The 14,625-nt window shown below is 42.1% G+C and overlaps 4 protein-coding genes and 1 long non-coding RNA gene across 6 annotated transcripts; 3 read left to right on the top strand and 2 right to left on the bottom strand.

Moving 5' to 3' along the window:
* Positions 1-212: 212 nt before the first annotated feature.
* LOC120448317 (EARP and GARP complex-interacting protein 1) lies at positions 213-1,588 on the top strand. The gene is made up of 2 exons (XM_039630265.1): positions 213-445; positions 497-1,588. Exons 1-2 carry the CDS (start codon positions 275-277, stop codon positions 1,466-1,468), a joined length of 1,143 nt encoding a protein of 380 aa, XP_039486199.1. The 5' UTR covers positions 213-274; the 3' UTR covers positions 1,469-1,588.
* LOC120448320 (kxDL motif-containing protein CG10681) lies at positions 1,422-2,566 on the bottom strand. Its single transcript, XM_039630267.1, has 3 exons — positions 2,388-2,566; positions 2,160-2,332; positions 1,422-2,101 (listed from the first exon to the last, which is right to left on the bottom strand). Exons 2-3 carry the CDS (start codon positions 2,324-2,326, stop codon positions 1,630-1,632), a joined length of 639 nt encoding a protein of 212 aa, XP_039486201.1. The 5' UTR covers positions 2,327-2,332; positions 2,388-2,566; the 3' UTR covers positions 1,422-1,629.
* A 208-nt stretch (positions 2,567-2,774) lies between these two features.
* Positions 2,775-5,778, top strand: LOC120448303 (1,5-anhydro-D-fructose reductase). 2 transcript variants are annotated; one of them, XM_039630244.1, is made up of 5 exons: positions 2,775-2,932; positions 3,062-3,229; positions 3,304-3,473; positions 3,568-3,910; positions 3,980-4,321. In XM_039630244.1, exons 1-5 carry the CDS (start codon positions 2,861-2,863, stop codon positions 4,157-4,159), a joined length of 933 nt encoding a protein of 310 aa, XP_039486178.1. In that variant the 5' UTR covers positions 2,775-2,860; the 3' UTR covers positions 4,160-4,321. The 2 variants fall into 2 exon arrangements, with proteins under 2 accessions (XP_039486178.1, XP_039486177.1); XM_039630243.2 differs by lacking the exons at positions 3,062-3,229; positions 3,304-3,473; positions 3,568-3,910; positions 3,980-4,321 and adding exons at positions 4,701-4,868; positions 4,925-5,440; positions 5,500-5,778 and having other exon boundaries at positions 2,776-2,932.
* Positions 3,927-5,683, bottom strand: LOC120448304. Its single transcript, XR_005616092.1, has 3 exons — positions 5,545-5,683; positions 4,426-4,649; positions 3,927-4,113 (listed from the first exon to the last, which is right to left on the bottom strand). It is a non-coding gene; the product is annotated as an uncharacterized LOC120448304 (long non-coding RNA).
* A 1,230-nt stretch (positions 5,779-7,008) lies between the features above and the next one.
* Positions 7,009-12,755, top strand: LOC120448302 (clavesin-1). Its single transcript, XM_039630242.1, has 4 exons — positions 7,009-7,215; positions 11,313-11,770; positions 11,827-12,117; positions 12,181-12,755. Coding segments are annotated over exons 1-4 (1,005 nt in total). The 5' UTR covers positions 7,009-7,214; the 3' UTR covers positions 12,436-12,755.
* The last annotated feature ends 1,870 nt before the right edge of the window (positions 12,756-14,625 follow it).

Below are 14,625 nucleotides of genomic sequence, written 5' to 3'. Positions count from 1 at the left end.
CAGTAAATCTAACGAAATAACATGATCGGATTTTAAATACTTATATTATTTTTTATTTCAAGCATAATATATTTATCAAATCAAATATATTTAAACCTCTTTAGCAATTTAAATACTTTTATTTAATTAATTTAAAATTTACTTTTTTATTTATGATCTAGAGCTGCCACCTGGTGATGAACGCTTACCAACACTTTTAGGTACGCCGTTTTGTGTACGTATGTTTCGTACCTAGATATCTAGCAAAATCAAAACATTGAGTCAATCTTTGAAAATGGATGAAAACAGCTTGATCTACGGACTGGAACTGCAGGCTCGGGCCCTAACACCTCAGTATGGAGAGAGCAACGATGTGTGCTTTTTTATAGCCACCAACTCCTTGAAGCCCACGAACCAGGTGCACTTAATCCAGTACGAGGAGGAGCAGGGATCCGTGCAAGCAAAGGTGAAAATCTGGGATTGCCAAAGGATGTGCTAAATATATATACCCAAACAGGTCTTTGAGCATGCCCTGGGTGAAGTGTGGAAACTGAATAGTTGCCCTCGTAATTCTCGCCTGCTGGCCTCCGTCTACAATGTGCAAAAGGGAGCACAAGTGCTCACCAAAGCGGCTCTGATTACGCTGCCCGAGGATCTCAATTCGGAGCTGAAGTCGGAGTACCTGCCCTGGGAGCAGGTTGAGGTCCTGGACACGGAAGCACTGGGCGAACGTGTTAAGACCATCGAATTCCATCCCAATCAGGACACCCTCGCCTGCGTGGTGGACAACAAGGTGGCTGTGATGCAGCGCGCTGAAGCCTCCACTCGCGTGGTGGCCGAGGTGCCGGCTAGCGGATCCTCCAGTGGATCTGCAAAGCACACACAGCATTTCACCACCGGCAAGTGGTCGCACCACCATCAGGGACACCAGTTTCTCACCCTCCAAGATGGCAATCTGAGCGCCTACGATGTGCGGGATACACAGCATTGTGCCTGGAGCATCAACGATGCGCACGGACAAATGGTTCGAGATCTGGACTGCAATCCCAACAAGCAGTGCCATTTGGTAACCGGCGGTGACGATGGTTACTTAAGGATTTGGGACTGCCGCATGGCCAAGGCTCCGGTTTTCGAGCGCTCCGATCATTCGCATTGGGTTTGGTGCGTGCGCTTCAACACATTCCACGACCAATTGCTCCTCTCCAGCTCCAGTGACTGCAAGGTGCTGCTCACCTGCGCTGGCTCAGTGAGTTCAGAGACACAGGTTCAGCCAGGACTAGATGACTCCAACTTCAGTGGTGCAGAAGCCGAGGAGAGGCACAAACTCTTGCCAGATGGTCTGCTGCAGACGTTTGATCAGCACGAGGACTCCGTTTACTGTGCCGAGTGGAGCAATGTGGATCCGTGGATCTTTGCTTCCCTCAGCTACGATGGCCGCGTCATAATCTCAAAGGTGCCCAAGCAGTACAAGTACCAGATTATATTTTAAGCCAATAGTTTCTTAAATTATTACACATATTTCATAGTTTAAACTAACTAAACGAATTGTGTCCTTGTATGCAGCAGGTTATATAAATATTAAACCAATAAGTTATTATATGCAGACATATATATCGAAGGAGTAAAGCTTTTTAGGAGCAATTGCGATGTTCAACCTGTATCCTCGGATGTGCAGTCGGAGGAATCATTGGGGTTGGCAGTTTCCACGGAGCAAACTCGTTTGATCAGCTCGTTTTCGATCTCCACAGTGCCATTGTCCACCGCCTCCTCCATCTGCACGTACTCAATGGTAGCGGCACTCTTTTTGGTGGATAATACTGGCTTTGGTGCAGCGGGCGCAGGTGTTTCTGTACTCTTTTTTGCCTGGGCTTCCGCATCATCCTCGGCTTCCTCCGCCAAACTGCTTCTCTGCGGCTGAACTTCGGCGTAAATGGTGGGGAACTGCACCTGCAGCTTTTGCTTGATGACCCGTATCTTTCGGAATATATAATCCAGATCCTTCTTCATTTCGCTCAGGCATTTCACATGCCTTTTGAAATCCTCGCTGGCACTTTTCAGTCGACTCTGCGATAAGGCATTGCAGTTGAGCAGCATCTCATTGGTCTTCTCAAAGCGTTGCAGCCTGTGGAATGTATTTTGGTTAATTAACATAATCTCTGTGGTTAAATTGCATTCCTTACATTTGCTTTTGAGCCCTAATCATGGTTTCCACATCGCCCTGATTAACCATTCCTGCGAGGCTTTGAATGAAAGCCTCGGCGGCGGAGTTGCCGAAGCCAGTGAAGGATTCCAGGTCAGGTGTGGCATCCGCGGACTGGTGCACATCCGTAAGGCCCAAGTGGCTCATTGTGGCCTAGAATTCATTTGTTTATATTAAGGGACAACAAATAATTGATTTGTTTACTTACTTGTCAAGGTCTGTTTCTTTAAGACAAGCTGAACGCTGCTTTGTGTGCGTTTCCTGGCAGTTTTATTTTAATTGTATTTACCTTTTTAATTAGATTTCATGTTTGTATCTATTTTAAAACTTCTTTTGTTTAGCTATCTGTAGGAAAATAAAAAATATATTCGTAACAGCTGTTTTATGTGTTAGTTATAAAACAGTGCTGCAAAATGTGAAATGGCGAACCACTGGCCTAATAAATTTTGAACATTTTACAAGACATAACATTGACATTATGTTTTATTACAACATTGGTTTCCATCTAGAAAACATTCCCTTTTTATAAACTATTTAAATAGTTAGATATATTGCAATAATAAAGCTTAGCAAAATGGCATGGGGTGTTATAATGCAAAGCCGTTTTGGTCACACTGCGCTTACCGGCTTTCATATAAAGCAACTGAATTTTTTCATTTATTCTTGATTCAAAAGTGCAAAATGAAGCTTGCTCCGACTGTTAAGTTGAACAATGGCTACGAGATGCCAGTTTTGGGTCTCGGCACCTACAACGTAAGTTTATCCTTATCATCCGCAATGCTTATCAATCAGCAGCCAGGCCTATATGTTCATGGAACATTCTACCTTTCCATTCCAATAAAGCGCCATTGTGAAATTGAAAGTTAATTATATTATCTGTAGCTCAAGAAGTCTCGCTGTGAGGCTGCAGTGTGCCACGCCCTTGAAATGGGCTATCGGCATATAGACACCGCCTATCTGTACAGGAATGAGAGCATTATAGGCAAGGTGTTAGCTAAACTTATAGGCGACAGAAAAATAAAACGCGAACAGGTGTTTCTGGTCACCAAGGTAGGATATAGTATAAACAGTGTATATCTAGTTACCAGAACATGTATACAGATCGAAAATCAATATCCCATTAGCTGTGGGACATATATCACGAACCCAAGATGGTGAAATACGCCTGCGAAATGCAATTAAAGCTACAGGGCGTGGACTATATAGATCTATATCTGATGCATTCGCCGGTGGGAGTGGACTATATCTCAGATGATGATCTGATGCCACACGAGAATGACCAGCTGAGGACCAAGTGAGTGATGGATGCAACTATATGTTAGCTTTAGGAAGCTCGATGCGGAAAAAATGAATTTTTGAAATTTGAAACTGATCTTCGGAATTCATAGCGATGTGGACTATGTGGACACCTACAAAAGTATGGAGCAACTGGTGCATCTGGGACTTGTGCGCAGCTTGGGAGTGTCCAACTTTAATGCCAGTCAGCTGAAGAGATTACTAGAACACTGCCAGGTCAAACCTGTGAGCCTTCAAATCGAATGCCATCCGGAATTGGTGCAAATTCCCCTAATTGAGCTCTGTAAACTGCACAACATCACGGTGGTTGCCTATTCGCCACTGGGGCGTCCCAAAGCATGCAATCCTCTGCCGGAATACTATACTGATGCCAAACTTCTGGCCCTGGCAGCGAAATACGGCAAGACACCAGCTCAAATCATCCTAAGATACTTGGTATAAACAACGTTCGAATTGTAAAGTGATGAAGATATTTATTGGCTAAACAAAACAAATGTTCCACAGATCGACATTGGCACGGTACCTATTCCAAAAGCTGCCCAGCGAGCCCATCTCGTCGAGAATCTGGACATATTTGATTTCCACCTAACGCCGGATGAGTTGCTTCAGTTGAAGATCTTCAATACAGGGCGGAGAATCTGGAAATTTGAAAAAGCCAAGAGTCATCAGTACTATCCTTACTAAATAAAGATATATGGTGTTAGGGTAGAAGCAGTGTAACAATATGCATATATAAGAAAGAATCTCGTTAGTTAGTTTACGGCGTTTCAATTAATAAGTTAAGTTTTCAAATTGTTGCTTTATTTTTTGTAGTTTAATAAAATGTTTTAGTTTTTCTGCTATAAATGCCAAACGTCATCATATATAAATATATTTTGTGCTAGATATGATCCTCTGAAAGCCGAAATTAAAATATAAAATATAAGAAAATTAACATTTTAAGTGCTCACCTGGATAAATAATAATTTGTATTATAAATCGTCCTTTCAAAGATTATCGAATCTTTCCTGCGCCTTTCGACGTTGCTCAGACATATAAGCTCGAATGTTGTTTCGATTCGTCATTTCGCGACTATCCGAAATGTTGATAGTGTTCGGTGTAAAACGAACGTGAGGTCGTCGAAAAAAACCATAAACTGATCTCCAAAGTCGCTTTATCAAACACATATTCGGTTCTGTCGAAAGGAAGCAATATTAATGGTGTATTTGGTATACTTTATTTACAGTCCAAGGACAACGAAGGCGAGGCCGCTGTGAAGCACGCCATCGATGTGGGCTATCGCCATATAGATACGGCTTATTTCTATCAAAACGAGGCCGAAGTGGGCAAGGCAATTCGGGACAAAATCGCCGAGGGAGTGGTCAAGCGAGAGGACATTTTCTTGGTCACAAAGGTAAATGACTTGAATATGTTCTAGATCTATTAATAAGTTAATATATTTTGCTGCAGCTATGGAACGTTTTCCACGATCCTGAACGCGTTGAGGGCATTTGCCGCAAGCAGCTGAGCAATTTTGGCTTGGACTACATCGATGTGTATCTGATGCACATGCCAGTGGGCTACAAATATGTTGATGAGAACACTCTGATGCCCAAGAATGAGGACGATGTGCTCCAACTAAGTGATGTGGACTATCTGGATACCTACAAGGCCATGGAAAAGCTGGTGAAACTGGGGCTGGTCCGCAGCATTGGAGTCTCCAACTTCAACAGCGAGCAGCTGGCACGTGTTTTGGCTAACTGCGAGATCAAGCCCGTCACCAACCAGGTGGAGTGCTCTCCTGCCCTCAACCAGAAGGCTTTGACAGCCTTCTGCAAGAAGAACGACGTCACTTTGACGGGCTACACGCCATTGGGAAAGCCCAAGCCGGATATCCAGAAGCCGGACTTTATCTATTCCCCGGAGGTGGCGGTTATTGCCAAGAAATATGGCAAGACTGCACCGCAGATTGTTCTGCGTTACCTGGTAATTGCCTGGAATTAGCCGATCTCAGCGATAGCATCTAATTTACCTTTACTTCGCAGGTTGGTCTGGGTGTCATTCCCATTCCCAAGTCATCGAATACTAACCGAATTTCTGAAAACTTCGATATCTTCGATTTTGAGCTGACGGCCGAGGAAGTGGCCGTTCTCGATGGGTATCACACTGGCGAACGTGTGGTGCCATTAAATTTGATCAAGGGTCTGAACCACAAGTACTATCCCTTTTCAATTGAGTTTTAAAACCAAAAGAGTGCCTTGGTGCTGTAGCACAAATATAATATAATAAATTTGTTACACATACATCTATGACAGCAATGTGAATGCACGAATCCCCTTACTTTTTCCTACTTATCCAATGACAAGGTCAATGTGCCTTGATGCTCCATTAAATCCGTCCAGTTGCCAACGATCCACACACCACCGTGGAAGGTATTTCCAGAAAAAGGGGAGCCAATGGAAGCATCGATCTTTGGCACGGCACGTTTGACATCCAAGCTGAAAGGTGAAAATGTTTGAATACGGCCGAATGAAAATATTACGCTTTTACGAGCAATGGTAATGCGAACTGCTGGAACTTGGAGATCAGCAATGGAGGGTGTACAGAGCTCAATTAAAATTCAAGTTACATCTGAAAAATACTGTTTACCTGCATTATTTCAATCATTGTTGAGCCTAGACATTGATTAATGATTTTTTTGTGCACAGAGTGGGCTAACTCGACAGCTATTTTCAGAAGTGCTCAAAGCTTTTTTAGAGTAACTTTAAATATAGATACTAGAAAAAAGTAAGTGAGTAAATGAGATGTGGAAAAGTATGAGGATTCAAGATTGATATGACATTTAGAACCCATTTTCTTAAAAGAACTTATGCTGATTGCCAGCTGTAAGCCTACGATGGTTGTAATCCTTTAATTTTTATATCATTTTTAAGGACAAATTGTTAGTTCTATATGATTCCTTATCAATGGATCTTACATGCTGATGTATGGCCAAAAAATATCATGCGGAAGCTATTAGTTGCGCCAACCGCAGAAATGAAGCATGAAAGTATTATGGCTATTAGTTGATGTACCTATTACGGCCGAATGGCTAATTATTTTGGGATTGCTGAGTACATTTTGGGTTAATCGCTGCCAGAGACCTTTGTAAATAGCACCTCGGCCTGGGGTGACGTCAGAGCCAAATAAGATGAGCACGGGCTGAATGAAATTGGGGTCGTCTAGCCTTTGAGCCGCCCCAAAACCGCGATGACAGCTGGATGGCAAATGGAGGGGGAGTAGTGGAGCCTGCTGCTCCACGAGGCAATTAGAGAAGAATCTCTGGCATGCGCCACCTTGACCCAGGCCAAGAATAACATAACAAGAAGACGTCAGCCTTTCGGAAAACACTTTCCATGCAGATGGCTATCTCCAAGCTCGGATTCGATGCTCGGCTTCTGCTCCACTGAGCCGCTGAGCCTCTCCACTCAACCAAAATCCAACTCAAGCGATTGAGTGAGTGAAATCGCGGCGGCCGAGAGCGAGGTTTAAATAAATTTTCAGTCAAAAAATTGGCAGTTTCGCTGCAAGCGTGCCCACGTTCACATCACGTCGCCAGTTCAGTTGCGGAACTCACACGGATATACAATATATATATTCCGGCGATCAATTAGAGCCCGGAGTTCAGCCAAAAACCCCCCACTCAGGCAACGCGTATAAATATTGTTACATAACATTAACAACTTGTGAAATCCACGCAGTGCCAGTGCGTATAACCAAAAGTGAGTTGAGCTCAGAATTACCACCCCCCCCCTATAGCGTCACGAACTTACAAAACTGAAAACCAAAAAGGATCCAATCGTGCATTATGTAAAGGCTGGCGAGAAAAGCTGGTGGCGGTGAAAAACTTTCGCTTTCACCCAAGTACAGCTCTCTGCAGCTCTTGGCAGCTGTTGCGCATGCGCAGATACATTTTGCAGATTGCTACTGTTTGCCGGGCATTTTCAGGTCTCACTTTGTGGCACTGAATGAATCGGGTTTTGAAAATAACATATATTGGTCATTTTTGAGGAAGAAGGATAGGTTCCTAGTGATAGTGATAATATACATAATTTAACTAGGTTTATTGATAAAGTGCCTTGTTAAAGAATATCAGATTGGTATAATAGATATGTTATGTATCGCAAATTTTTTTAGTATCTGGCAGATATGATATGTATCTTGATAACATTAAAATCAAATTTTATTTTTTTATTTTTGTATTTTTAAAGCAGTTTCTTAATAGTGCGAGATTCAAATGTTTACTTTGTAAATGTGCCAACATATCACAGAATAATATTCAAGCAAAACTAGTTAGAAATAAAATATTATATTCAAGTAAATTAGAGATATTTTTGACACATTTAGCTTACTCCATTTTTCAGCTCCGTGAATTTTTCCCAGTGTAGCACTTGTGCACCTTAGAAGATTGCGCCAAACTAGGTGCGTGGGTGTAGCCAAACGAAAATCGTATAGTTTTTTAGAGACTTTTAATTGTGCTTTATTGACCCACTGCCAACAAGTGCTGCGCGTAAGTCAATCATTTTACGGCCGATAGTTTGCGGCTCTTCGAGAGTTTTGTAATTCTGTTTGCTGGCTTAATTGCCCAGCCACAAGAGGCCTGGCCTGGCCTACAAGGTCTACACGGCCGACAGCCGAAGTTGGCCAACACCACCGTAAAAGCCAAGTGGTTGGAAAACGTACTCGGTGCAATGCAATTTGTGAGGTTCGCATATAAATATTCATGGCAAGTGGCTATTGTGCAATTGCCAGGGACAAAGCCATCGACGTGACGGTTTCCTTTGACCAACAGCGACGACCTCGTCGGTAATTCTGCAGAATGGGTGCCACATATCTGGCCAGTGCCCCCTTTGGGGGCTAGTTTTTGAGTTTTCCAGCTTTTCAGTTACAAGTGCAACCGATTGGTGTTTTTTTTTAAGGCCCTGCCTTGACCAACGGAATGGGACAGAAAGCCTTGGGGCTTGGAACGTGGTTAGCCTGGCTAATGAATTCCGCCCTGTAATCAGTAATCAGTGGCATTAGATTCTGACACATGAATATAAAGCGCTACTCATCCGGGGAACATTAGCGAACGAACGAACTATTGTCGTAATTGTGGCAAAATGCAAACTGCATGATAATCCGGAAAGGCAGATGCAAATCGCAGCCGAGTCGTAAATTCAACTGTTTGCCCATTCGAAGCTCGAAATTGAGTCAAAGCAAACCAATATTGCCAATGTGCACGGTCATGGGGTGGGATTGGGCAAGTGCACGGCGAGAAATTTGTGGGTTGTTTGCGCAAAAACCTTGCTCTTGAATCTGCCCTAATCAGATTGGTGCACAATGAGGCATGGCTGGTAAAAAACACAAGTCATTCAATGAATACTGCGTAGCAGTTGCGCCAAACGAAATGTATTCGACAAGGGGCTTTACATAAGATTATATGGTATTTATAATAAGAGGCATAAGGTAATGGGTAAGACATTCATGATAGGTTGAAGGATCCTGACTAGATATCATCAAGGGATCATGTAAGGATAGTACAAAGCTCTTGTTGTTGATCTTCTGAGATTTGATAAGTCATCTCAAAAGTTAAGCTCTTGATGGTCCAAATTCGCTGGATGAGCAATGCCGGATGTGAGGCGCCGCCATTTCTCGCCGTGTAATGGGAGTGGATTGGGTCGAGTGGTGGGATGGGAAAACCAGTTTTGAGCATTTCTCGGGGCCTGCACTCTTTGCTCTTACCAAAAGTTGGCGACTCGGTGTGCGTTGACTTGGTGTGCGCGGGATCGGTAAGATGGAGGTACATACTTTGGTTTGGCAGCTTTTATGCTGCGATATGATGTAACCGGCGGGCTAATTGGCGGAGCGGAAGGCGGACGCAACAGAAACGATAACGAAATTACAAATCGCATGTTTCACTGGTCCCAGTGGACAGCGGACAGCGGACATCTTCAGCACGTCATGGTATCGCATGGCCCATAAATGATCGAGTTACCACAGTCCGGACTTTCATACCATATATATACCTACATATATTGGACGTATTCAAAGCAGGGCAATTCCACACGTTCAATTTATTTTACTTCAGCGCCCATCGCAGCGGATCGATTGCGTTGGAAACTGTGTGAAGGCCATGAAAGTGAACAAACTGGTCATAAACAGTTTGTTGACCAAAAATAGTTGGACCATTCAACACACAGCTAACCAATTTGGCCAGTCAGCCAGCCAACCAGCCAGCTGTCATCCGATCCGCAATTACTGGGCGGTTACTCCGCAGCCTTGCGCATCTTTCTCTCGACCTTCGCCGGGGTTTTTACGACTAGAAATTTAAATGGGCTCCGAAATGACAACACCCGTGAGCCACCACCAAACATTCGATTCGATTCGTATGCAAAGCAGTCAGTCGTCAGTCGGCCGGCGGTTTAGATTTTTGGGTCACGGTCAATGGACCTGTGTAAAGACCCAATGAAATGTAGTAAGGCGAAAAAAATAGCGGAAATGCCAGCATCTCTGGGCGGGATTAGCCAATCGATCGCTTTTGGCTGTGGGCGGCTTCTTCGCTGCCAATTGGCGAAGTAACCCACGCAAGGCATTGCACCCTGGTCATCGCCATATCCAGTTCCAGTTTCAGTTTCAGTTTCCCCCGTTCGCCTGACATTGTGCAGTCAAGAGTCAAGTGGGATTAATTGGTATGCATAGATATGCGAGTGGATGGATACTCGTCTAGAGCAGCTTGTGGTCCAGTAAACTGCGCTGACCCTTGAGAGTTCGATGAATTTTAACATTTCGGATTGCACAATCGCCACCGACCAAGGGCAACCGGCCAATTATGAGTGCTGCTGGTGTCAGCCGTGAAGAAATCTGGCTATCTGACAATCTGGCAGCGGCCATTTAGCCATTTAGCCACTTGGCCATTTTAGCCCATTATTCGGCTTACAGCCAAAAACTGCACTGGTTAATTGATATATCGCTTGGGGTGGAGAAATATTTAAGCTGGTCTTTAAATTGCTTAAATGCATTCGAGCGATACCAATTTCAGATAACTATGACTTCATTTTACTTTCGTTTACATGTATTTTCGTTCATTGGGTTCAAGTTTAAGTCGGTAATTAATATAGGGAAAATAAACTCATTACTTTGTAGTGCTCGGCTTTTTCAGCAAAGTTTGTATAAAAGTTGTAATTATCTATAATGAATATTAGGGAAATACGGAAGTGAGCCTTATATTTTTAACAAAGTTCCCCTTATTAAAATAAAAAGCAATTATTTTAAATAGTTATCTTATTAGTTGCGTTCAAACAGAAATAAATAAATAGGTTGTGTTTTTCTATAGATATATGCATGACATTATTTACAAATTAGTAATATTTCTTAAATAAACAAGAAATTGTTATGTACGTTTGTGTGTATGTTATCATCGTAGTTCAGAGTTTATCTTTTTAATTACAATGCTGGAAATTTATTTAATACTTCTGTGCTTAAGCACGTATCCATGCATCATGAATTTAATGCCGATTTCATTTGGAGCAGTGTAGTCAAAGGGAAATTCAGCAGGTAGATCGTAAACCTTTTAGGGAAATCGAGTAAAAATTTGGCAGCTGTGGCCTAAACTAAAAGTGAAAGTGTTAATTGGACAGATAGCAATTCGAGCTTTTCAAGTCTAAATTAAACCACTGAAATCCGTGACTTTATGAGTTCTGCTCTCTTGATTTTGGCCAAATAAATTGCGTAATATACTATTGGAATAACGCATACCCCTCGAAGTGCAACGCTTGCACTTGTGCAATAGAATTTTGCAATTAAAACGTAAATATGTACGTATTTTGCCCACTTTCAGTGCTTGAGACCGAGGTGCTGCAACAACCGAAGCTGAGCGGACCGGCTGCCAGTAGCGGCGGCGACTATGACTATCCGTATGTCTGCGGACTGAGTCCGGCGATGAAGCAGGTGGCCAAGGAGGAGCTGCACGAGGACGAGAATATACGGCGACAGGCGCTGGCCCAGTTCCGCGAGTGGATCGAGAAGCATCCGCACATCCGCAAGTGCCGCACGGATGCCGTCTTCCTGCTGCGCTTCCTGCGCACCAAAAAGTTCTCCGTTCCATCCGCCTGCGAAATGCTCGAGCGCTACCTGACCATCCGCCAGCTGTTCCCGCACTGGTTCAAGCAGCTGGACATCAACGATCCGGCCATCAACGAGATCTTCGAGAACGGCTACCTGGTGCCGCTGCCGCAGCGCGACGCCACCGGACGCCAGGTCATCTTCTCCGTGGCCGCCAAGTTCGATCCCTACAAGGTAAGGATCAACAAGATGTGCGAAGTATATATATTTATTTATAATGTTCATTGCAGTTCACTTCGGTGCAAATGGCGCGTGTGCACAGCCTGATCTGCGAGGCGCTCCTGGACGACGAGGATTCCCAGGTGGCCGGGTACGTGTACATCAACGATGAGAGTGGCATGAACATGGGCTTCGTCAGCCTGTGGTCTCTGACCGACCTGCGCAGCATTGTCAAGTGCATCCAGAACTCGACGCCCATGCGGCACAAGGAGACGCACTTCGTCAACATTCCCCACTACGCCAATCGCATCATCGAACTGGGCGTCTCCATGCTGAGCGACAAACTCAAGAAGCGCATCATTGTGAGCTCATTCTGCTTTGACATTATGTTGCATGTACTGACCATATGACTTGCTTCCTTTTAGGTGCACAAAAATGTAGACATCCTGAAGACGAAGATTGATCCCGCTATCCTGCCCAAGGAATATGGTGGCACCGTGCCCATTGCCGACATGATCGCCCAGTTCAAACAGAAGTTGCTGAAACGCCGGGCAGCAATCCTTGCACTCGACGACATGCAGATCGAGATCACCAAGGATGCGGCCAATTTCGCCGGCAATGATATCGGCGACATCGATGCCGGAGTCGTGGGCAGTTTTAGGAAACTGGAGGTGGACTAGGTGAACCCACCATTGAACATTTCCCAATTCCGTAGGCTAAGCTAGGATAGGTCAGGATACCATTGAGACAATCGACAAGACGCGCGGGCATGCACACTTCGTACCTATTTAAAAGCATCACCACTAAGTTGTATAACTACGGTCTCGCCGGAACTGTGACTCCCTCCAGTGGGTGCAGTTCCTCCAATCCTCAGAACCCCAGAATTGCTGGGACTGGGGCTGAGTCTCCCAGTTGTATGTTATATTCCATCCATGCGTTATGTTATGTTAAATGAATGTCTATTTAAATATATGTATATACTTATTCTTGTGAATTTGAATTCTCGTCTCATCGACTTTTTGCTTGGAGATCTATTCTTTTCGGCCATGGGTTTCAATCAAGCTTTAACTTGTGAGTTAAAAAAATGCTAAAGGAGGGAAAAACTCAAAATTGCCAGATTAATTTTCAATGAGTGATCTTAATCTTAAAGATCTCGTCTCATAGCGCGGGTCATTAGAATATTTAAACTATTTTACTTTGCATTCTAAAAATCGAAAATAAATCTAAACCAAAATGCAAGCAATTATTGCAACCATTACCCCAGACAATATTACATGCCTTGGCAGATCCAAATATGTACCTAGGCAGTACCTACGACGTACCTAGGCAGTATCTGTAATGTACTAAGACAATACGGTTGGAAATTTAATTACGAACTCAACGAGGTATGACATTCCATATTTGGACCAATATTTTGAATGCGGTGATGAATATTTATAGTAGCAAAAACAGAAAAACTATTTTCGGCCAATATTCAAAATTTATTATCAAAAATTACAAAAAATGTGAAAAAAAATTCGATTTTTTTTGAAAACGCAGTTCGATTGGAAATTTAATTACGAACTTAACGAGGTACGCCATTCCATATTCGGACCAATATTTCGAGTGCTGTGATGAAAATACTGATATTTATAGCCACAAAGAACAAGGAAAACGATTTTAGGTCAATATTCAAACATCATCATCAACCATTACAAAAATTGTGAAAAAAATTTAATTTTTTTGAAAACAGTTTAATAGGCAATTGCAATCAACGAGGAATGACATTCCATATTCGGACCAATATTTCAAATGCTGTGATCAAAATACTGATAATAACATTCGCAAAAAAACAGAAAATCGAATATCGGCAAAATTTCAATATTTACGATTGGTATTTTCGGTATAACTTGGCTAAAAATGGTCAAAAAGTGAAAAGAATACATATTTTGTACTCCTAATTACCAATACTAACCAACCAACTAACTTTTTGATCGACTGCGTTAAAATAATTTTTAGCCAAATTTTCGCATTTTTTGTAAGGGGTAACATCATCAAAATTTGCAAAAAATTTAAAAAAGTAAAATCTCCATTTTTGAGCACAGTTCGATTGGGAATTTAATTACGAACTCAACGAGGTATAACATTCCATATTTGGACCATTATTTCGAAAGTTCTGATTAAAATACTAATATTTATAGTCGCAAAAAACAAAAAAACCATTTTTGGACAATATTCAAAATTCATCATCAAAAATTTAAAAAAAAGTGAAAAAAAATGCAATTTTTTTTTTAAAACGCAGTTCGATTGGAAATTTAATTACGAACTTAACGAGGTACGTCATTCCATATTCGGACCAATATTTCGAATGCATTGATGAAAATACTGATATTTATAGTCGCAAAAAACAGAAAAACGATTTTTGGCCAATATTCAAAATTCATCATCAAAAATTACAAAAAATGTGAAAAAAAATTCAAATTTTTTTGAAAACGCAGTTCGATTGGAAATTTAATTACGAACTTAACGAGGTACGCCATTCCATATTCGGACCAATATTTCGAATGCAGTGATGAAAATACTGATATTTATAGTCGCAAAAAACAGAAAAACGATTTCTGGCCAATATTCAAAATTCATCATCAAAAATTAAAAAAAAATGTGAAAAAAAATTCAATTTTTTTTTAAAACGCAGTTCGATTGGAAATTTAATTACGAACCTAACGAGGTACGCCATTCCATATTCGGACCCATATTTCGAATGCAGTGATGAAAATACTGATATTTATAGTCGCAAAAAACAGAAAAACGATTTCTGGCCAATATTCAAAATTCATCATCAAAAATTTGCAAAAAAAGGAAAAAAAAATATAATTTTTTTTTGAAAACGC

Source organism: Drosophila santomea, chromosome 3L, assembly GCF_016746245.2.
Source record: "Drosophila santomea strain STO CAGO 1482 chromosome 3L, Prin_Dsan_1.1, whole genome shotgun sequence".
In the NCBI taxonomy this organism is placed as follows: Eukaryota; Metazoa; Arthropoda; class Insecta; order Diptera; family Drosophilidae; genus Drosophila; species Drosophila santomea.
Note: the sequence above shows the minus strand (reverse complement) of the source record. Positions and strands in the feature narration are given on the sequence as shown.